Here is a 24,782-nt window from a genome sequence, read left to right as displayed (position 1 = left end):
GAATTATTCATTATGCAAGCATTAAATGAGTCAACAAATAATCACTGAACCCTACTAAGTGAATGTGAGATTTTAAAAGGGCCTAGGCCAGGGCTATCTCTTGAATATTTATAATTTAAATTGAAAAAAGAGACCCACCTGCAAAGCACTGAGAACAACAATTTTCAGGAAAAAAAAATAAAAGATGCAAGATTGTTTCAGGATTTAATAAATTTAATAACTAATCATACTTCTTTAAGACTGAAACATAGATGAATATGTTATCAAGGTAGAATTTGAGTTGAGCACTTAACCATTGAACAGATTCTTAATCAGGAAGCATTGGCAGAAGCAAGGCATTCATGAGTAGAGTATGTGGACTGTGGACCCCGATGGGATGGCAGGAAACACAAGATAAGAGAAAAGAGGTCTGAAGAGACTGAAGGTCGGGATATTGGGAGAAGATGATGCAGTCTTACTCATCTGTCCAGGGAAAGTTGTTGGGAATAACGTGTAAAGTTTACCAAAGGATTTCACGTGAGGATCCTTCAAGTTTAGACTGCAGAGGGAGGGAGACACTGAGTAGACGAGGACACAGTGGGATGCCAGCAGGATGGCTCAAAAGGTAAAGGTGCTTGCCAGGCAAGCGTGGTGACCGGAATGTGATCCTCAGAACCTATCTTATGGTAGAAGTAAAAAGTGTAAGGTAAACCCAGAAAAAAGTCAACAGGAACTAGAAATGAGAGTGAAAATGGAGTGACCAGTGTCAGAAGAGTTGGCAAAGTTAAGTCAGCAGCCTGAAGGCGTAAGGTACAAAATCGAGCTAAGAAACCACTTGGAAATTTTTGTCAGGGTGGAAGGGTGACTAGCCATTTAATTCTTATAAAGAAATCTTCAAGGTCTGCTTTTCCAGTCAGGGTGGCGATGACCTTTTGGAACCCCTAAATCCAAGATAAGTTTAGATATAAGATTTTGCAGGAATTTCTTATAGACTCGGATCTAGAGTACTATAGGATTAGAACTTTCCTGAAGTTGAGGGCATCTGTTCAACTAGACTGGTACCCAAGGGCTTCTCTTTGGCAAAGCATTTCTAAAGTTAGTTTCATTGTTTTTCACAGGATCTGTTAAAGACACAGATGTTACATCTCACAACAAAATATCCACTTGAATTGTTCCTTTGGCTGAAATATTGAATATCTGTCATACTTTGCTAATGGTGGGCATATGAGGCATATTGTACCTACCATACAGATGTTTCTCCCCAAAAGCTCAGATTTATTTGAGCAGAGGCCACTGCCTAGGCCTTTTCTTTTAATAATTTAATATACTTTATTTAAAACAATTTTATAGGAACGATCAAATTGGTATTCTGTTTTCTGAAAAAAAAAGTTAATACATGAGTGTTTATTTTTCAAAGATAATAGGTGATTTTCTTCCAACACACCTTTCAGACAAATACATTCAGATATGATTTCTTTCCCTAAAAACATTTTCCTTGGCATATCGAGAAGAGATCTGACCTGCAGGCATTCCTTTGTGGTGGAACAAGAAAAGATTAAAGTTAAAGATAAGGACACAGGTTTAAGAGCAGAGGTTGATTTTCCCTGGGGAGAGGAAGGACACCTTGCTTGCAGATCAGGCTCAGAAACCAGTGTGAACAGATGCAGTGGTTTTTAACAATGAGTCACAAGAAATAATGGAAAAGTTAGAGTTCCCTGCATCTGGAATTAGATTTTTCTCCAATGCATCCATAGGAGAACGAGAGAGAGTACATGAATTCAATTATCCCCCAAATGACAATTTGGAAGTCTTTATTTCCCTAGTCAAAGCTATTCACATCTATGAAACATGTGACTTTTTATGTATGCTCCTTTTAGTTAAAATAAAAGTGAGACGTTTAAGAGGCAGAGAAAAGTACATATGAATAAACAGGAAAGCTGAGCCAAGGCGCTAATTATACCTTGACACTTACGTTCTGCTGCTGTGAGGCCGAGCTGGGACACTTTGCTCTAATTGCCTTCTGCTCCCTGTTTTCAAAGAGAAAGAAAACCACTCCCACCACTTCATTTGTCTTGGGTTGGAGATCCCCAAAAGATCCCTGCTTTGACTGCTGCCCTCTGAGCCTTGTTTATGTCCCTGGACCCTTTAGAATACACTGTTGCTCAAAAGCCACATTGTAAGGTCAGGTACAAGTCTGTCTCTCCTCACACTCACCAGATCTTCTAGCCTGTCTGGCTTCTCCATTCTCCTACCTCTTGTTTTTAATTTTTTTACCAGCCAGTAGTCAGAAGATCCATCATGTTCTAGTCTTTTTCACTCGTACATCTCCCTTTGACCTTCGTTATCTAACATTACTGATATCATTTAATAAACAATTGAATATTCCTTTTTTCCAATCATACCTTCATACCTGATCTTTTGTTTTCTGACACAGTCGCCACACTCACTTTGTCTCCATAGTGCATCTGTACTGCACCCAAGACCTTGCATCTACATTTACATCCTTGCAAAGTAATGTTCCCTATTCCCTCTGATCTCAGCTCCTCCATCAGGGACCACGTGACAAAGTTCACAAAAACATTTTTATTTCTCTCCTTGTCTAAGTATTCAGCCTGAACCTACAAATTGATTCTTGGCCTTCATAGAATGTTTTTTGTTTGTTTGCTTGTTTGTTTGTTTGTTTAGTTTTTATCTCTTAATATGTCTAAATTAGAAGATATTTGTCAAGCAAAATTTCTGATTATTTTATTAGATTCTGTGCTATTTGGTTTCAAATTGGGTAGGTGAAAGGACCCTCTGCTTATCTCTGGTAGTATCATATAAGACACATTTCAAGCTAACTGATGTCTGTGAACTAGATTAAATTAAGTAAATGCCAGGGAATAGTTGTAAATCTGAAACTTGTCATTCTAAAGGAACCAATTTTACTTCTTCTGAATTCCCAGTTCAATCAGCATGGAACGAGGCACATGCCATGTACCTTATCTGAATCAATCCAGCCCTATAGTGTCAATCAGGTGCAGAGTACATGATGTGTACTAAATACATTGAAATGTTCTCTGTAACCCCCAAGGTCTTCTAAGGGAGGCATCATTAATTCCATTCCATTTGACTCACTGTCAAAGAAGTAATGCAGTTTGAGGAGCTTACACTGTGGATATCAGTGAGGGACAGGGTCAGAGCATCTAGTCAGATACAACCACAAAGGTTGCCCATGATTCCTTACTCATGCCTGTGCAGATGCTGGGGATACTCACTCATCTCTCTCTTTTTTTTTTTTTTTTTTTTCGGTTTTTCGAGACAGGGTTTCTCTGTGTAGCTTTGCGCCTTTCCTGGGACTCACTTGGTGGCCCAGGCTGGCCTCGAACTCACAGAGATCCGCCTGGCTCTGCCTCCCAAGTGCTGGGATTAAAGGCGTGCGCCACAACCGCCCGGCACTCATCTCTCTCTTCAGAGGGTGTTGTTGAGAGCTGCTTAGGTGTTTCTGTGCTTATGGTTCTTGATGTTGTAGTATAGGATATATAATATATAGGATATTATATATTATATGTAGATAGGATATATAATATATATAGTACATTATATATGTATAATAGGATGTATATAATATACAGTAATGATGGGATAGTATTTAGATTCTTTAAGAAACTTATCCCACCTCCTATTTTTGAGTCTGGCTACATGATACATGTTTGCCACAATATTTGCTGAAAGTATCCCCAACTCTAGCTTTTCCTATATATGGCCCACTTAAAGGAGAGGAGTGAACACATCCGGCCATCCTGATGGGGTGGTGGGATGGGGGAAAGGCAACAGGTGAGATTCAACTACATAGGAAACTCAGCTTTGAATGGATGTCCATCCAGGCCATGTTCACACACAGGGTCATCAGAAAGCATTATCCTCCTTCATATGCACAGGACTTTTACCTTCAAGGACCCATTAGTGCTAATGGGTCCTTTCCCTTCCGTCTCTCCAAGGATCAAAAGGATATGCTGCATCTTTGATGAGGTGGTAATGGTACACAGGGCTGAGCCCACTTAAGCGTTTCCTTTGTTCTCTTCAGATGGAAACCCACCAGGGGATCTTAAGACCATTCTCTAATATATGAAAAGTTTATAAAGACAGTGCGGGGGGGGGGGGGGGGGCAGGGGAGGTAAGTGCAGCTTCAGTAATGAAAGTGAAAATGAGCCCCAGGTTTATACATACAGACCCATCCACCTTGGAATGTTTGAGGTTCATATCAGATCCTGCATTGCTTCATATGATATTTTCTGTTCTTTCAGGACACAGGCAAAAGGTTATGACTTCTCTTCCACATGCAGTCAAAAGACATCAGGCAAATAAGCTTACTAGTTAGGAAACAGGACTTGTGGTAGGAAGCAGAAAGGGGAAGAAAGTGTGCCCTCTTTAGAATTACCTCTCTACCATGCCTTACCATTTTTTCCCCTCTTGACTTTTTATTTCCCTATGTGACTTCCACCTATTGAGTGTCAAGTAATATTTACTCATTGTCCACAATGTACAGGTAATACAATAGATTTTAAAACAAACACTGAACAACCTCCAGGAAGTTGGAATCTGAGAGAAGCATGGAAATCAAATGTCCACCATAACTTGTATAATTTTCAGTCTTAAATTCTATATCTAAACCATTTAAAGGCAGTGCTAAGAATTCTTCTTTTTTTTGGGGGGGGTTCAAGACAGGGTTTCTCTGTGTAGTTTTGGTGCCTATCCTGGATCTCGCTCTGTAGACCAGGCTGGCTTCGAACTCACAGAGATCCGCCTGCCTCTGCCTCCTGAGTGCTGGGATTAAAGGCGTGTGCCACCACCACCGCCCGGCTAGTGCTAAGAATTCTTTATTCAGTCTCACACTGTTATCTAATACTGTGTCTTTAGTCCTAAGAAAGAATTACAGCACTCCAAAGAATTTTAGTTCAGGATATCAGTGTAGGGAGCATGTCTTTGATTGATATTAGACACTGAAATATAAATCTCAGCTCATATTCTCTAATGTTCAAGAAAGCAACTTTTCCCAGTTTTTTCTAATCTACCTTGATTTCCTATTTTGAGCTATAACTCTTTGAGTTAATGAAAATGAAAACTTGAGAAATTCTGGTTCCCTTCTCTCCCTCAAGTCATTTCTCAATTACAGGGTTGACCATCAGAAACTCCCATTGTACCCGTTTTTCGGGAAGTAGAGAGATAAAGTAGAAGCCTGAGAGTCACTCTCAAATATTCCGTGGTCCCCATGCAGGCATCTACTGAACTTTTGTCTAGGCATTATGCTCTTGTGATGGGATCTACCCAGGTCAGACTTGGTCTGCTATTTCTGGGTCATCTGGAAATGATTCCATTGCTCTCACAACACAGTAGAGAATGGAAAGTTCCATGAAGCAGTATAAACTCCCAGAAAGCTAATTCTATCATGAAAGTGTTCATCCACAGGATCTTGCTGCTGCCTCTGGGTTCTCCTGAGGAAACACCCCCAATCCCCGTTTCTCTCCTAAATCTGCCGGCAGTGTTGATACCCAGCAGGGGTCAGCTCTGAAATGAGAAAGCTGTGCCCTCTTTTTGACAGTCACTAGAAGCTACACTCACACAGTTACGTTTCTATAGTTCCTGTTTGCCCAGTCATATTCCTAGAAGAATCTAGGTTTTGAAAACTCAAATGCAGAAAGCTAATTTTATATCTTTGATTTATGACTCATATCTTTTCTGAGGCAACTAAAACACTGTGACTTTAAATGTAAAGGAATAGAAAGACAAAGGAGAGAATGGAAATATGGAGGAAAATAATCAAATAATATTACAAAAATAGTATCCTATGATGAGCACCATGCTATCCTTAAATACCAAGGGTGATGATTTATTCAGTGTTATTTAGAAGATGGGGGAGAAATACATTCAATACCTTCTGCACTAATTAGAAGACATCAGTGGCACACTATTATAATAAAAACAGTTTCATTTGGTAGTGTAAGGGGCAAAATTTCTCAGTTCTTGAGGCTGCATGATATTGATAAAGCTACATACTTTCATTCTCAAATTTTTCATCGACACAATCCAGGAGTGTCAGACTTGGGGCTTTGTTTTACTCTGCTTACCATCTAGTAAGTTAGCTTGTGGCTGTTTGATGAACACTGCTAGAGGACATGAACTCTCTGGCTTAAAGACCAAGGACTCCGTTACTCATACTTCAGCAAATCCTATGTACATCAGTTCTTGCTCTGAAGTCTCACAAAGACAAGGGAGCAGCCCAGATGATCATTAGGAATGTATAGATATTTTTTATACTGGTAAAACTATACTGAGAGCCATGAAGTTAGAATGATTAAGGTGAGGGAGATTTTATGGAGAAGCAGCTGACATGGGTATCAGTAGAACTTACAATCTGGAGCAACAGATTACCGAATTCTGAGGTCACCCTCCTTATGCCATGTATTGAATTTTTTAATTACATCTACTAAATACCATCCAGTCACTGTGAATTGTCTGCAGACAGAATAACACAGGGATTCTAAGAGTGTTGGTAAAGTCAGAGAAACCTAAACCTCAGAGCCTGTAGACAGCAAAGCTAAGCAAAATGTTCCATTTGAAACTAGAGGAGAATCAGGAAAACAAATTAATAACTTCTTTGAAAATCCCAAAGTAGCACAGACTTAAAAGTGGTGTTGTTTTTAACTTAGCAGAGAAACGTGTGAAGAATTACATAAGTCAGACTATAAAAGGATTGAGTCAGTGAAGAAGATACTCAAGGGAAGAGGGTCAGACAGAAAACTCCAACTGGTCAAAATACAGAGGAGCAATGATTGTGGGATGCCTAGCTCAAAATGATACATCTATAGCTCAACTCTCACATCTAAAACTCAGGCAGCACTAAGAGGGGAGAAGAGCCAGAGAACCAGGGAAGCTGCTGTGACATTGTGTCTCCTAAAAATGACTGAGAAGCTTATCTCATGATACCTCTATGACATGGCTGCCTAAATAAGACCTAAAGAGCTACAGCACTAATAGACATGCTTATATGTGGAAGGCAGAAATCTCCCAGGACCCCACCCCAGGAAGCTAAAGCATGCCAAGTGTTGGGATTCTGCCGTGTTTCAGCTGCATGATCGCACATGCGCAGTTCAGGAGCTAGACAAGGGGTCTTGGCGTCTTACATCATCAGTGTGTGCTGGTGATTATGAATGCCCTGCATGGTATGTGTAGCGTAGCTCCATAAGCCCACATGTGCTTTAAAGAGCCGTGACTCAGACCCCACCCTCTCTCTCTGTTCTGTTCTCTTCTCTCCCCACCATCTTTCTCTCTGTCTCTGCATGTGCTCCTTCCCCAGAGCTGGTTCTCTTGTCTCCCCCCCACTCCCTCCTAAGAAAGCTCTGATACTGATACAGGGTTTTGTCATGGCCATGACCTTTCCGCGAGGTAACCAGCGCCGCTTACCATTCTTTTTTTTTTTTTTTTTAATTTTTATTTTTATTTTGCAATACAATTCAGTTCCACGTATCAGCCACGGATTCCCTTGTTCTCCACCCCCCCCAGCCCATCCCCCATTCCCACCTCCTCCAGGGCAAAGCCTCCCCCGCAACTGAGATCAACCTAGCAGACTCAGTCCAGGCAGGTCCAGTCCCCTCCTCCCAGGCCAAGCCAAGCGATCCTGCATAGGCCCCAGGTTTCAAACAGCCAACTCATGCAATGAGCACAGGACCTGGTCCCACTGCCTGGATGCCTCCCAAACAGATCAACTGGATCAGGCCCTCTGAATGGGTGAGACAGTTGATTGGCTTGATCTGTTTGGGAGGCAGCCGCTTACCATTCTTACACCAAGACAGGAGAAATGGTCTGCCCCAGGGATGAGTCCCCTGAGTACTTAGTGTTCAGCCCTGAAATCATATGTGTAACAAGTAAAACTAAGTGAATAAGCAAGTTGTCTTTATATATTTGTGTGTGTGTGTGTGTGTGTGTGTGTGTGTGTGTGTGTGTGTATGCACACACAACAGTAACAACTAAAGAAAAACAGGCCATGATGTCCAGAGGGAGCAGGGGGATACATAAGAGAGGTTGGAGAGAGGAATTGGTAAGGGGAAAAATTACATAATTACATTTTTTTTTTTTTTTTTTTTTTTTTTTTTTTTTTTTTGGTTTTTCGAGACAGGGTTTCTCTGAGTAGCTTTGCGCCTTTCCTGGGACTCACTTGGTAGCCCAGGCTGGCCTCGAACTCGCAGAGATCCTCCTGTCTCTGCCTCCCGAGTGCTGGGATTAAAGGCATGCGCCACCACCGCCCGGCACATAATTACATTTTAATTTCAAAAAATAAGAAAACAAAAAGCAAGCAAACAAAAAGATAGTGTAGACTGTGACTTTAATCAGTAAAGTCCCACAGCTTCTGGTTCACTAAAAGATTCAGAGCCCTGAGATAAGATTTATTTGATAAGAATGCCCCCTCCCCTTCTGTCTGTTACATACTTTCACTCTGGCAGGGGTTCCCTACATGTCACAGCTTTTGTTTCTCAAAGTAACGCAAGAAGATGTTTTACTGTTCTCATTTGAGAAAAAGGGCTTGCTAGTAATTTGAGAAACTGCCCTAGAATATAGAGTTAATAAGTAATTAAGGTGGATTTCTATAAACGTATGCTTATTCTCTCCACTATGCTCTTTTCATTTAGTGGCCCTTAGTGAATCCTTAGACTGCTTTTGATAGTAACATTTAGAAAAATCTCAGGTGCTAATATATTATTCAAATGTTACTTTATTTTGTATTTTTAAGAACACAGCAGGTCATACAATAATTTCACCAATTTAAGATAAAAGAAACATCTCTTTTATCTTCTCATCATTCTGTGTGTTCAATATTGATTCTGAGACACTTTTGTGACAGTTCCATTGATCTTTCCATAGGTGACTTGTACATCGGAGGAGTGGCTAAAGAAACATACAAATCCTTGCCCAAACTGGTCCACGCCAAGGAAGGCTTTCAAGGCTGCCTGGCTTCTGTGGACTTAAATGGCCGGCTTCCAGATCTCATCTCGGATGCTCTTTTCTGCAACGGGCAAATTGAGAGAGGATGTGAAGGTACCACATCTCTGTTATTACATAACACAATTCTGATACAACCAACATATAAATTCAATTAGAAAAAAATCTCACTAGCCAGCAAATAGTCTGCTAACTGGTAGCATTTTCACTTAGAACTTAGAAATTTTTACTCATGTTTTAAATATTTTATTCCATAAATCTTAAATTTTCTGAATTATTCACAAGAATGTACTAAGGTTCAACACATAATAGGAGCTATAATTATGGACCTTGTCATTTTCTTCTTAGTGGACTACAGTTAGGCTAACTAGCATATTAATTAGTTCTATAATGTTTGCATTATAACACCAGTTAGCCACTTAAAATAGAAAAAAAAAATTATAATATATTTAACCCATTTCAAACTTTGCATTCATTTGGATAAAAAATGAGAGAAAGGCTCAGATACTCATTCTTAAACCACAATTTGATTTGTGTGTATCTGGTAGCAAGCAATATATTCTCTGTTTGGTCGAAAATAAATGTTTTTATTTTATCCAGGGCTAATGTACAATGCTTTGGAAATGCACTCGGCTCTCTTACATTCTTTCATGCCTTCTGTCAGATCAAGAGCTACAGGAATATTTTTTGATTGCTGCTTTCATTTGGGGTCATTTCTTACTTCAACACCTCAGAGTTTTTGAGCCAGTTCTAACTGTATAAATGTAATTCAGTCACATTATCATGAACCGTGGGGCTCTGGTGTGTTAGTGCTACTGTTTCTCCTTAAGGTTCAACATAGTTTGGTCTATTTTGAAAATTTAGATTATAAGAAATTTTATATGAGAGAAAAGGAAGATGCAGGCGTGAGTCCTGTGCTTTAGGAGATTATGAATCACTTCTCCTCATCCAGAATAAAGTCATTATATTTAGCAGTTACCTAAATCTGCAGAACTTTTAAATGTGAAATCACATTGTTCCATTTCCAAAGCATCCATTTCTTTGAACAGCTAACTTAAATTCAAACTGTTGAAATAATAAAAGAGAGTAAGAGTATTAATGGAAGACTTTTTTGAATTCATTTTAATGTTATCACCATATTTATTGATTCATTTATTTTAAATTTTGACATAACACTTGTTATGTGGTTTCTCATACTCCATATTTAGTAAAGGAAACACAATCATTAAGCAAATATGTTTCCTGTAATAGATGAATTAAAAATGTGAGATATAATTTTGTTCCTTAGAAATGGTCTAACAAGTGAAACTATGTCATTTATTTATATTTTAAGGGAAAGGTACTACAGTTTTAGATACCACTTTTGAAAAGTAAGCCTTGTTACAGGTTGGATGGCAAGGACTTTCTAGAAGAGACTTTGGCAGCTCAGTAACCAGCAGACAGGAAGAAGACACAAGTACAAAGGACCCTCCCCTACACATTCTGTTAGTGAAGGATGGAAGGAAGGTTCATGGGAGCAAGATTGCAAATGAAATGTTTGCAGTAATAACACTTGCTCTTGTTTTCCAACCTAATCTAGTAGGCAATTTGTCGAGGATACTTAATTATAGGTTTCTCTTCATTGGCCTTAAATGGGCTTCTGAATATTTGCACTCACTGTGGTAGCTTATAGAATAGCTCTGCCCATGTATATAGGAAGTTTTAAATACTTCAGCCTTAACAACTGTCATCCCTTCTCATGGCTTTCTTTACTCTGGGACTGTCACCACATCGAAGTCTTTCTGACATCATCCCCCCTGATGGTTTCATTCCTACTTTTAATTTTACCATTTCTATCCTGACTTATTATAATGATTATCTCAGATAAACTTGTCACAGGTGTAATTGATGAGATTCCCATGGCTTTAGGACTATCAATTAAATTATACATACCCAATGTATTATCTCTTCAAAGACAGTTGTCGCACGGAATTTAACTCCTTCTCAGATTGGAATCACTTAACTTCTGTGTTAATAGAAATGGTGTGTCTTTGACATCTCCAAATAATAGCTTGTCAAGGTTTTCCATCATTCTTACCTAACAAGACTGGCCAAACTTCAAGTTCCTGGCCCATAAAAGGTTCTTGATCTTCCCTCAGTAATCACTTGTTACATTTAATATCTAGCTTATTTCAATGGACAACAGTTGATTCGTATATAAATACTTCTCAGCTAGAGAAGAAATCTACCTTCAGTCCTGTATTTATATTGGTATTTTTCAAGCATCAGCCTATAGTGAGCTGACTTGAAGAATTATTAAAACCCAAATTAGCAGATATTAACACCAGGACTTGTGATTCAGAAGGTCTAGCATGGGTCCTTAGAATTCTACCAAATTCCCAAGTAATGCCTATGCTGCATGTCCCACATGTTGAAAATTTCTTCATTAGATACATGCATACAACAGGAAACTGAGACTGATAATCAACCATGAGAGTAGGCTCATTAAATTCCAGACGACTTTTCAACAGAATTTCAGTGACATTTTGATATTCCTTCTGTAGACCTGTGCACTCTGTCCTGGATTGCTTTGTGAATGGCTGCAGTGAGTTGCTGTCTGATTATAATGGCTGTCACTGATTAAGCAATAGTGGTTGTGAGTTTGTATATACCATCTTATTTAATCCTCAAAACACTATAAACACTCATGACTGCCCTTTTCGCAGATGAGTAAACTGAGCCTCAGATAAATCAAACAACATTTATAAGACTAGGGAGATGGAAGACAGAGGTTTCAAATTACAGTGTCCTTCCCTTGGAAGGACAGGCTTCTAACCCGCCTGTCCTCTATTGCCCTTAGGTCTACAGAAATTGTGTTTGACTTCCATTTTTTCTTCCCCTTTCAGTCATACCCTTTAAAAAAATCCCCTTAGCACAAATGCCATTTGGCGTGTTCCCAATTTCAGTCAGTGACAAAATAACATAATAAGAAATATTATGTAACTAGAGGGGAAACAAATCAAGACTTTGACTTACGCAGGTCTCTATCAGTGCTTAAGCATTGTTCTAGAAGGTGAGTACTTCCAAAAAACTGTCGCTGCTCAGGCACAGGGATGCAGTCACAAGTAATGCCTGAATTATAAAATAAAATATAAAAAGACTGTGGAGACAATGAGAAATTAGAAAAATAAACATGTTTTAGTGCTCTCAAAGACAGCTGGCAGCTCTCTACAGTTTAGTCAGACTCATTTCTGAGATCACAGTGTTAGTACATTTAGAGTTTAGCATTGGTGAGTAATTGCATGACTAAGGATTTGTGTCGGAGCTGGGGCCCTGATGGTCCTCAGTTCTTGATACTGCTTTCTCTGCTGTTGGGCCGGTCAGGCAGTAAATGACTATTTGATAAAATAACTTCTCCATAACACAGGACTCCCCTATACCTGATTCTCATCTGTGGAAGCAAAGTCAACGAAGATTGTTTCAAGACTATTTTTAGTCTCTGAAACTATGGGCCATTAGTTGGTAGACCACTGAATATGTTTGGAACTCAACAAATACTGAACAAATTAATAATTCATGTTTAAGTTGAAAAAAATTACATCTATTCAGTTTCCTGATAGATTATTATTACTTCCAGTATTACTTATAATGCTATTAGTGTCTTAATTATTATTTGATGTCACTAATTATTATTACATAATTGGGATTTAACTATAGATGCTGCATTTGTATAAATGCATGTAAGTTAGGCTTACTTTAGTAATTTCCTGTGAACAATGCCTTTACTGAGAAAGTTATCACATAGTATGTTTTTACAGTACATGTTAAACTTTATTTTATAAGACCTTGGCTTCTAATTTAAAAAATATTTATTCGCTGAAGCAATGGTCTCAATGGCCATCATTAGCATTGAATAACTTTGGAGTCTATTTTCACATTATTTAGAAAACATAATTATTACTGCCAGAAATGATCCCAAAGTTATTGTCTATAGATTTTAAATGGATCGTGTGCATTGTGTTCCTTTTATCATTTTGTAAATTCTTTTTCCTGGAGTTTTCATGTAAATATTATTCACATGGAAATTTACTAGAACTAAGGACAGTTATGAAGGTATAGGAAACACCAAGAACACTCTGGAATCTATAAATCATATATACCCAGCTTTTTAAGAGTGAGAATGAGTATGACATTCTGGGATCTTATAAAAGAGTGTTCTCTGAGGAGAATTACAGTGCAGGTTGTTTCTACCATCTTTATGACTTTCTTCACCTTCTTCAAATGGTTCATACATCACAGCAAAGCAGAGCTAAGGGCAGATAATACATTACTGTCTTAAGTCATAGTTGTAAATGAAAGTTTCCCTAAACTGAGAAGGAGAAGCACACCAAGAGGTACTTTCTCCATCGGGACCATAGTCTGCAATGTGCACCATAGTCCACACATGAAACATCACACTGCATGTTCCAAGAAGCAAGTCGTTTAAGGAATCCATCTACATCTGTACAGCAGAGGAGGAATCACAAGAACCTTTTAAGTTTTCCCTCCATGTGTCATTGGCTAGATTAAGCATTATATGTATACACACATATATAATGTAAACATAAAATTTATACTGCTTTCTCATTTTTTGGCTTCTCTTAAGGTTTATGGCTGTTGGTATTAATTTGTTTGCTACACATAGCATTTTTTCCCTTTACAGCAGCATGCTTTTTTGAATCTGAACATTCTGTTTGCCCCATTTCCATATTGCTTACTAACATTTAATATATTTTGCTTTTTTTTATTTTGCTGACAAAGTTGCATTGATGAAAGCTGACTTGCAAGGTAGATAGCCCTGTGTGTATAAAACAAGACTGAAACCCCACCCTACACAGTGGAAACCCTAAAGTAACATTTTTTTTTTTTTTTTACATTTTTCAGTAACTGTTATTTGGATTCAGATTTCATTTTCCCCCTTTTGGATGTTGTTTTGGATGTTGTTTTGGACGTTGTGCAAGAAACCTCATTTTGTAGCGTAGTTTGCATAGGGCTTTCAGTCTTGACCATGTTTGTACAGTCCCTGCCTTTAGTGCTCCGACCATACTTTTCTGTTCTTTGTTATTCGGTGTTGTAGTTATAATTCTTTAGAAACAGCATAGCGTTCCCTTTACTTGTATGTTCAACAGGGGCATGCCATTACATTGTTTTCATTTTATGTTAACTGCATGATATTGTCAAAGCATGTGAACTGATACTTGCCAACATACCTATCCAGAGCACCAAATAATCATGACCTTAGCCATAGTGTATGCGTGGAAGCGGCTGGATCTCATAGGGCACTTTTCCATAAGTCTGCTTGATTATTTTGCCAGTCTTTATCCCAGTTTCATGATCTTACAATATCCATTTGTCATGGCATCTCAATTCATTGTTATGAAGTTAAGGAGATCCATTCATTCTCTAATGTCCAAACGGTGACAGACAATCATTAATGATAGAATAAGATTACCTGCTACCACCATGACCGTCTTAGAAGCTACAAACTTCCTTTTATTATTTGTTGGCTTAGGTACAATTATAATGTATTTGTCTTGTACTTGAAGCTTAAGAAGGCCTTCAGGTTAAACTTCTCAGTTACTAGTTCAGGTGTGTGAACTTTCAAAACTAGCTTGGACATGTAATTTAAGGTGTTGGCAACTACTATATGTGATCTAGCTCATGTAAAGAACATTCTGAATTTTTAAAAAGAACCCAAGTTTCTTTTGGCATGTTTTGCAGGGCCCAGCACAACCTGCCAAGAAGACTCATGTTCAAATCAAGGAGTGTGCTTGCAGCAATGGGATGGTTTCAGCTGTGACTGTAGTATGACTTCCTTCAGTGGGCCGCTCTGCAATGATCGTAAGTACCTGTCCAATTGTAGAGAGATACTTGCCACTGTTTCCAGCTACTGCTTGCTGCACAAGGTCTAGAATTCTAAGTTCTTATATCATTGGCAATGGGACTGTCATAGATGTGGCCCTCGGTTTTTTCTATAAAAGAATAAAAGCCCATTTTGAAATAACATTTTTTTCAGGGCAGTGAATACCTTAGTGCTTTAATGGTGGTGGTTGATTTTCAACTGTTGTAATTTCTCTTGTTGGTTATTTATAGTCACCTTATTGGAAAAAACATTGTTAATTTCCTATATGTTGAATTCTTCCCAAATTTTTGAATCCTTGTATTGCTTTGTACTATGTAGTTTGAAAGTTTGTCAGGTGATAACTTGAGGACCTTGGTTTCTGTGTATGGTTAGAGGTTTCATTTCTCTATCTTTCTACCTCTCCTTAAGTAAGTCCAGTCTTCCCAACTCACTTTAAAAACACTATGTTTAATCATTTTTTCAAGACTTCTTTCTTGTCTTTTATACACTTGAATTCTCCCCTTTAATCTCACAATGTGAGCATGATAGAATAGATAGCCCTCACATTCTATCACAGTCCTCTTCCAGAGTTGGTATCAGAGCAGTGACAATTTGAGACAGAATTTGCTGGCCAACAGAAGAAGTCTTGTTTCTGAACTTTCAGAAAGGTCTTGTTTCATAGGACTTCATCAAAATGATAAAAAAAAAAAAATCTTCTAATGTATATACAGGGTGTTCACAATGAAGCCTCATGTTTGACAAGTAGACTACATGCCTTGTTTTGTATTTAAATAATACAGCATGGATGCCAGAGTTCTAGGAGAATGGGGAAAGGGATGTGATAGTTGAAGATCTGGGCTGTACAAAGAGGCTAAATTTGATTTTTAATTTAAGGAGAGCTTAGAGTATTGGGTTTTTTTTCATTCTTTAATCTTTGTCAGCAGATATGTGAATCACAGTATCAAAAGTATTATCAAACTTAAATAAGTCATGGAACTGAATGGTTACAAACTACAAATATAGTACAGTTCACTAGCTGTCTTTGGTTTCTGCCCAGAATATTGATTATAGGAAGCACAGGCCAAAAACAAGAAAGACTATTGGAAATTAATGGTAGCCAAGGGAAGGGGTCATCACATATCTTTAGTGTATAACCTTGGGCAAGTTACCTGTGCTCCAATAAATGACATCCTCCCATGCTTGTGTAGATAGCCCTGTTTACACATGAAAGTAAGAAGGACACTCGCTGAAAAGAAATATGGTTTCAGTAGGAGAAGAGTGCTGAGACAGGACAATGGGTGTGAGAAAAATTAATGTAAGGAAGACAACAGTACTGAAAAAGAATCCCATGCCTGTGTGTATATTGTCAGCATGAATTGGACTAATATGGTTAATAATAATAAGACATGAGGCTGACAGAAAGATGGGTTGGAGGTCCTGGGGGCAGTTGGTTAGAAGTAGTGAGGGGTGGATATGAGCAAAATATATTGAAATTTTCAAATAATAGAAGAAAAATTATTTTTAAAGGTGCCACCACCATGAATGCAGAAACATTTAATCTCTGCTTTTATAGGATCATCTTCCCTAGTATATAGTAGCTTGAAGAAGTAAAAATACATTCAAATCATCATCCCTTTATATATACCTTATATCTCCACATCAGATTACTATTAAGAAAATAGTCCCTTGTCAGTTATATAAATAACCTCATATAAAGAGTCAGTGCACACTTACATATACAAAAAGCAAAGACAAAGATTTTTAAAGACCTCTCACAAATGCTTGATTAACGACATGTCCTTATCTGTAGATCAACAACTGCTTGCATTTGCTATTGTTCAAAAATGACATAAACCTCTTTTCAAGGACAACCAGAAGACTGAGAATTTGTTATGATTTTATTATTGCAAATTTTTAATGCTGAATTCAAGCTTGACAGATGTATGACTACATGTGGTAGTTGAGAGGGCTTTTCGGTATGAAAATATTTTTCATTTTGCTCGAGAACATTCTCTGCCAAACTCTGCTAAGTCATTCCCCGTGTTTTACAAAACAGTTGCCATTTGGTTTTGTCACACCGTGTGTCCCATACGCCAGTTAAATCTGAAGAATGCAATCTTCTGTGTGTGTTTGTCAGGCTTTTCCTAAGGAGCATCAAAATCTGACCTTACATATCAGGCTGTCCTCAAATCAGTGTTTGCAGAAAACTATTTAAATGATGCTCTTGGGTGACAGTTGTACGGATGGCAATGATAAGGCTAGTTGTTATTTTCTTGTAAATGGGTAAATGTCATTCAATAAATATGTCTCCTGATATGCCTCTTGCACAAATCAGTGCTAAATTATGTTTGAGAACTCTCAGAATACATGCATTTTGATTAAATCATTACCTCATACTAGGTTTAATGGAAATGCGGTGTCCTCATGGCTTGAACATTGGTGTTTTCCTGTGATGAGGATTTGTAGATAAAGATTACTATTTAAAGATGCATCTTATTTTAAAACAGTTAAAATTTATATAAAACAGTAGTATTACTTTAAAAGCTTTCCGCTTAAAGATGAGAATTGAAACATTTTGATACATATTCTCCACATATATCTTGTCTCCTCATCTTACCGTTGTTTTGTTTTGTTTTTGTTTTTCTGTAACAAACACAAATAGTAGTAATCTTGGATTTTAATAAACAAACACCCTTTCCTTTATTGAGGTTGACTTTAAAATTAAAAACAAACAAGCAAATAAGAAACCTAGAGCCACTGAGGGCATCTCTTCATGCTATTTCATCCCTATCTCAGTTACTAACCCATGAATACTGTGACTGTAACCCCCAAATCATAACAAAAAAAACCCAAGAAAGTGGAAAGAGACAGAACCATTTCAATATATAAAAAAAAAAAAAATACACACAGTGCATGGAAAGAAGAGCCCCTCCCCCCAGTAGAACTTCTAAGTGTCATACATCTGATACGGTTTATAGAATGGGTTTGAGTAACTAGACATTTTTATTTATATTAGCCTGGAGATATAATTACCAGTGGGATGATGGGAATACTTTATAAATTGCAAGTAAAATCTTGGATAAATCATACTAATTAATTGAATTGAAAGGAATCTTTCAAAAACACAGGCATCTTTGTAAAGTGATGCCAGAGGCTATTTTTAAAAATATGTGTTTTGTTTTTGTATAAACCCCTTCATCCTTGGAGAATTGCCATCCTCGAGATGTACTCTTAACAAAACAATTGTAGGCTGTGGCTGGGTATGGTGTCATGCATCCCACTCTTGTTCTTTACAGGATCAAATCCAGGTCCTTGAACCATCGTTTTTTCTGGCTTATTACACAATGTTTTCAGTGTTGCTCATTTCCCATCCCTCCTTCTTCCGATCCATTTTGTTCCTCTCCTACCTTCATTCTTCAAGTTTAAATGTCACCAACATCTCCTGGTTGATTCTTCCAGTCGGAAGCAGTTCCTGCACTATTTTATTGCCATTACTCTCTACCATATAGTTGATGTTTGTCTTATCTCTCTAAAAGGGTATGTATTACTCTCCCAGGAACAATATTATTTTGTGTTTTAAATTTTCCTTTATTTTTGGATCATATATCTGAGGTTTTCGCAGCATGTTGTAGATAACGGGTAATAACAGGAGCTTACTAAGGCAATGGTAAGTGAATATATGAAGTTTGCAAAAAGATTTCTAGTGTGTCTACAGTGGCCAACACTGCTCTAGATTTATTAGTGTGGAGTTAATAAAACTCCTTGTTCTGTCTTTGGCCTTCATATATACACTTAGATATTGCAGAACACTCTCCATATGGTATGTTACTGCCAACTTACTTCCTCATGGCCTCCTCCCCGTTATGTTTTCCAACTTCCTCATCATTTCACAAGCTGATTGTTTCACCTGCTGAATGTTCTCATCCCACCTGAAATGCATCCCTCTCACTTGGTCTTCCTGAAGAAATATTGTTTCATGTTTGATCTCTGTTTAAACTGTTTCATGCCATGGAAATGTATCTGTTGTCCTGGACTGGGCATTACCATTTCTTTGTTTGAAGTATGAGTGTGTTGCATTACCTCACACAATTTTAGGTAGCAGATAGCTGTTAACTTTCCCTTTAACTATTTACCAAGTGTTCAGTATGTTCTAAGTCTGTGTTAGGAGTTTTCTTTCATTTTGGAACATCTGTATACTGCCTATTTACATGTTCATGCATGCTCACCATCAGGACACCAGTGTGCTATCCATTTCTGCTTTCACCCTGTGGTACAGATTAGAATGTAACCATATTAGCTAATTTAATGTCAAGTTGAAGAAGATGAATATGGCTATGATCACATGGAAAACAGCAAACATAATAACATTGTCATATTACATTAGTATGGAAGTGTAGTGTGCCAAATTACAGTTCAGCTTGGAGCATGTCTTTTCTCATAAGGGAGTAATACATCACAGTGCTGTTTGGTGCTATGGCTGTAGGAGGGTGTGGGCTTGGATATTAAAAGACTATTTTCAAAATTCTAAACTTTGCCAAGGGAAAAATCTTTTGGAGAGGAGTTCAGTGTATGCTTAGTGTTTGAATTACAAATATTCACTGAAACAAGGCTGAAACACATTATTTGACTGAGTCTTTTGATTGTGACATTTAGAAATACCATAAGCTTTGTTTCTTATTTCTTTTGGTTGTTTGAAAAGAGAATCCAATATCTAATGTCTAAACCTCTAGATCTGAACTAATGGAAGTGAATCCTAACATATACAGAAATAACTTAGACCTAAGCAGTATGCCTCTCCCACTTAGGATGCTAATGTTAGTTAACTGTGAGATGATTTGCTGTTATTTAGGGCTGAGTAATATTTCACAATTAGGTATGTCTACAGTCAGATCCTCATTGTGAATGTGGGGAGTCTCATTAATCTCTACTCATCCTATGTTTCCAAGTGTTGCTCTTAAGCTATTTAAAGCAAGTCAAAAGCAATATATATCGCTAACACCTTGGATACCTTAGATAACTGTGGGGAAATAGGGTCAGTCTTGTCTCAAGTTAAACTATAAAGGATTATAATACTGTTCAGACCAAGTCAAAAAGTGCTGTATCTATAGAAGAAAAAATAAGCACACCAAAAAATCCCAAAGGGATAGGTTAAAATATTGCTGCATGAGTAACTGGGTTTAACTCCTTGAACTATACAGCTGCTCTGTGTTCTATAACTTTGAGCAGCCTTTTACTTATATACATATGTATCAGTGTGGCCACAGAAGCCCCATTTGAGATGTTTTCTTCACCTATGTGCTTTTCTATTATTATTCTCTGAATTTTCTGACTTGATTGATTCTGTTGACTGTTAACATTAACACCATTCATTGTAGACTTTATGTAAGTACAGGGTGGCCTTCCATGTTTAATGCTATCAAATCCCACCAGAGTCCAGCCAACCAAGGCTGCTCTGAGGTAGTTTGCTAGTCACCTTGTTAATTGTCCTTAAGAAGTAACCATGGCTCTAGTTTCAGAGGTACCATTTCTACATTTTCTTTCTATGTGAGGGCAGTTTGCTCAGGGATCTTGCTATGCCTAGACACATAGTTCAAGATAGCATATAATGTTGCAATAGTCTTCTTGCTATGGTTTAAAATTTTAGGCTTTTGGTTTATCTTTACTTTTAAAATGCATTTTATTTTCCTGATAATTACATACTGAATGCCCCTGTGAGCAAATGATCAACAATGATGTGTTTTCAGAATCTTGTATCCTACTAAATGAGTGTAACTAATAAATAACTTAATATTCATCTGTTAACTGAGAAATTCTGTGATGAGAATACATTGTTTAAATACTTATCCTGGTTTATGGAATCAAGTCATTAATAGTTTAAAGGAGTATACCATTAAACATAACTAGCTTAGATTTTAGGAAGTCTTGTTTTAAAGGGATGCTCCGTGTGTTTGCAGTACTAGTTGAAACAGAGGTGAGTTATATCCTGTGTTGTCGTAGATATGCCTTGCTATTGCATAAGAACCACGAAAATCTATGTAGTTCCTATCAATATCTTTTCATGTTATAACCTAATTAATATGGATTACAATGTCCGCTACTTATGCTTTATGAACCTTTTCATTATTTTAAAATAAGAATATATAGGAGTGGATGACAGTTTAGATAACTTCTCCAGTATGAACTAACTAGTCTAGTCACAGTCTATCTTCAACCCACCCTCTGCTTTGCATCACTGTTTCTTCCAGAGAGTTATCCAGTCAGTGTCAACATTTTACAAATCTTACACCATCCAAATTTCCAAGGAAGTTAATATCAAGAGGAATTAACACTATGAATATTCCAAGGCTCCTCTCTCTTCTTGTTCCTAGATTTTAATTCTCAGCTTCAGGCTACATAAAATGTGCTCACATCCTCAATTGTTCCATTGCCACTTCTAAACACGGTTAGCAACTCAGAGTGAGCTGTCAAAGACAGGCCGTCATTCACTTGCAGCCCTATCATAAAAAGGTACTGATTACGAAAGAGAGACGGGAATTTTGTGATTTTTCTGTGACAGGCCTTCAGAAACAGTAATTGAACATTTGATGAAGAAATCAAGCAAAATATTGGCAAAATTTCTTTTGTTTAAACCAAATTTTTCGGTGTATGTGATAGGAAACGGACGGCTAACATTCAGTATTATGCTAATCAATAAATGTGTACTAAGTCATTGACTATTTTAATTGCATCTCAGCTTTTTCTTTATTCCACTGAAGCAGAAAAATGTTAAAAAAAAAATCAGAGTCCGAAGTTTACAGTGTAATCTTTGAAGGTCATTAAAAGACATACAAGAAAAGCATAAGGAATACATGGAGCCCACAGCATGAACATTTACTACAAGATTTATTGTGAAGAACAAGGCCCTTCGTGTTTCTAGGGAAGAGGACAAAGGCTCTCAGGGAATGTGCCCAGTCCAGGAAAAGGTCACAATAAAAATAATGTTGTGCTTGCATTAAGGAATAATTCACATCTTAAGAGGGGAAAATACAGCTGTGGAGAAAATATGCCTGTCAGCATTCCCTTTTCCATCCCCAAACAAAGCATTTGGTGTGTTTAATGAGATTTACTGTAGCAATTAAAATGTAGACTCCTTTAATAGGGAAGAATTACAATCTTCTCTCTGGCTCTGTGCTGTGCTGCATTTTTACCTCAGTGGTAGCATTTGGCCGCAACATAAAATACATACGAAAATGATGTGTTATCTCTAGGTTTTATGGAATGTGTGATTTTAATGACTCTAATGATATAAATTAACATAGCTCAGAAAATTACTTAAAAAGTATGATACTTAATATTCCCAGAACTTGGTAAGACAGGAAGGTACAAAGACATTTCCTTACTTGAAATGGTTTTAAATGGAACATGTTTCATAAAGGATCTACCAATATAGAAAGTTTTTTTTTTTAAATGGGTCGTGAACAAGGAGGGCTACGTTTGAAAGAGACAGTGGAAACTGTGTTTGAGTAGGTGTGAAGGCTTCTTATAAATATATAACATATGACCCTGTAAAGAGAAAAACAGATGGAATATGCAGCAGAAAGTGAAGAATACATTTTGCTTGGGTTCTTCACTTGAGCGGTTTGCTGTGTGTTTGGGTATTTGGAAGTTTTCCTGTTGGAACCTTTGGATGACAGTGGTTCAGAACACTGTTGGTACTGTAACCTCTGCTGGGCAAAGCAGGTTGCTTAATTTGTGACACTACTCCAGGTCACAATGGCTTAAGTCCCTGGCATATCTTTTTGCCAATTCTTGACAGTTGCATGAATACCTAACCTGATGGACTTTGGACTGAGGATTCAAGCTTATGGGGCATTGAAGTAGAACTGGAGCAAAATGCTGCTGCTGAAGCTGTGGGGTTCATTTTGATGCCATCCATCATGGATCTGCTCTCCTAGGCCCTATTCTGGGGAAGCACTCAATTTCACTAAATTAAAAACAGAAACGTGTTAGAGAAATGCCATCTCCTCTAAGCCGCAAGAGACACCACAGGAGTAATTAAACTGGATTTGGGGTGTCAGGCACATCCATTTTATTGACAGTGACAATAATTCTGTAAATCAAAACCTTGGAAGCATCACTGGTGTTGTCAAAGTACTAAAGCTAAAACCGAAGGTTCCTGAAACTAATCTCAGAATTCACCCTGATCCATGGGATGCAGCATGAAAGGCTGCCATGGGAGCTGTGGCTGGAGACTTTGAAATTTGCCACCTATGAGCAGAACTGTAGTGATCATAATACCCATGGCTGAATCCCTGTGAGTTCTGGTGATGTAAAGTCCAGCAGAGTGGTTCTTCAGTACCAGATCTCACTCTTGGATTGAGGTTACCTTGAAAACTCTCTCCTTATTTGCCTCTATATTTCTTCAAGTAAAGTTGTCAGGAGCCTTCGTTGATGTACATTTTCCCAGCTACCTTTCATCTCTTCTTCCTTCACAATTTAATGCAACAAGTTCTCTTCTGCATATGGCATGCTTTGCTCCTTATAAACTCGGGGACAGGATATGTATACATGCGTTAGTGTAATCCCTAAATGATTGCTGTACCTTCATCTCTGCCAAGTTGTTTCTTCCTCGAGATTGGCTGCTTCTTCTACTTCTACTCTGCCTCAGAACCTGCAGCCTGTGCAGGTGATTGTCTCAGCTAAATTTCAGCTACAATACTTCTTACTATGTGATTTATTTTGCTTTGGTGACAGACACTTGCTGCCTAAAGGGTCTATGTGTGTGCCTTGATTTTTCATTTTCATTCCATTCCTCCATTTTTGGTATTATTTCTTACAGTGTTTAGTACATATTAGATGCTTACTGATAAGAAAAGATTTGTGTCTCAAAGCCTCCCTCAATTGACTCTATGTGTATTGTGTGTGTGTGTGTGTGTCTGTGTGTGTGTGTGTGTGTGTGTGTGTGTGAGAGAGAGAGAGAGAGAGAGAGAGAGAGAGAGAGAGAGAAAGAGAGAGAGAGAGAGAGAGAGAGATGTGTGTGTGTTTCATCTAGGCCCATTTCATTCCTAAAGCTTATTTAAGAATGTATGTACATCTGTCAGGGGTAATTTATTATGTTTTATCACATTATTATAAATTTAGTTTTTATTACCTTTATTATTTACTCTAGTAAGATTGGATTTTTGTGTAATTAGAAAGAAAGTACTTTGAGCACAGGTGTGTGCATGCATGTGTGCTTTTGTATATATTTGCATGAGTGTGTGTGTGTAAGCATACATTGATGGAGGTGACAGATGATTAGATGACCATCAGCTTCACTTTCTTCGGTCTCTCTGGAGTCCTGCTTTTTATAGTGTCATGTTAGGTTTGACAAATGCTAGGATGTTCTGTCATTTCAGAAAAGCCACTTTTGTTCACTTTACTTTTTCCACAGTAATTAGATGATACCTGCAGGAATCATCTCATCATTATGGAATGCTGCACTGTCTATTTGATCTTTATTGTCTGAGATTTGGGACTTCGCAGTGATGGAATATTTTTCTGGAAATAACATAATGTCTCTGGAGAAAATGGGCTTTCTCTCATGATAGTATATCATTTGTGTGCCCTGTTCTAGTCCACCAGTGTCCTCGAAGGCTTCACCAAGTGTATTCCCTCTGCAACACCCACCAGAGAACAATATGCACAATTAGTGTTGTATACATAAATTTAAAGAAAATCTGGCTATTTTTCCTCTCTACATTAACTATCCTGGAAATAGTATTTTTATAAACACTTATGTCAAGATCGCAAGGTTCACTCCATCCAGCTGCTTGGCTGTCATAGGAAAGTATTTGGAAAAATCATCTTAACAGGAAGGCTGCCCTCTGTCTTTCTCCCTACACACCCAAAAACCTGGTTGCCAAAACCATAATGATGGCATCAGAAACAGGACATACTCAAATGTTAGATGGACTGAGAACACTCAAAATAATTAGAAATAAATTGC

At 37.7% G+C, this 24,782-nt stretch overlaps 1 protein-coding gene across 32 annotated transcripts in view; it reads left to right on the top strand.

Moving 5' to 3' along the window:
* Positions 1 to 24,782, top strand: part of Nrxn1 (neurexin 1) — a 1,064,135-nt gene that overhangs the window by 519,239 nt on the left and 520,114 nt on the right. For 16 of the 32 annotated variants that reach the window (XM_052746549.1, XM_052746545.1, XM_052746543.1 and 13 more), the window contains 3 exons: positions 8,878 to 9,051; positions 13,735 to 13,761; positions 14,695 to 14,814. In XM_052746549.1, coding sequence (XP_052602509.1) covers positions 8,878 to 9,051; positions 13,735 to 13,761; positions 14,695 to 14,814 — 321 coding nt within the window. The remainder of the gene's footprint in view (positions 1 to 8,877; positions 9,052 to 13,734; positions 13,762 to 14,694; positions 14,815 to 24,782) is intronic. The other 16 variants (XM_052746567.1, XM_052746554.1, XM_052746585.1 and 13 more) reach the window with 1 other exon arrangement.

The sequence above is a fragment of the Peromyscus californicus genome, unplaced genomic scaffold, assembly GCF_007827085.1.
Source record: "Peromyscus californicus insignis strain IS unplaced genomic scaffold, ASM782708v3 Scaffold_1__1_contigs__length_55948999, whole genome shotgun sequence".
Classification (NCBI taxonomy): Eukaryota; Metazoa; Chordata; class Mammalia; order Rodentia; family Cricetidae; genus Peromyscus; species Peromyscus californicus.
This window is presented reverse-complemented; position numbering and strand designations above follow the sequence as displayed.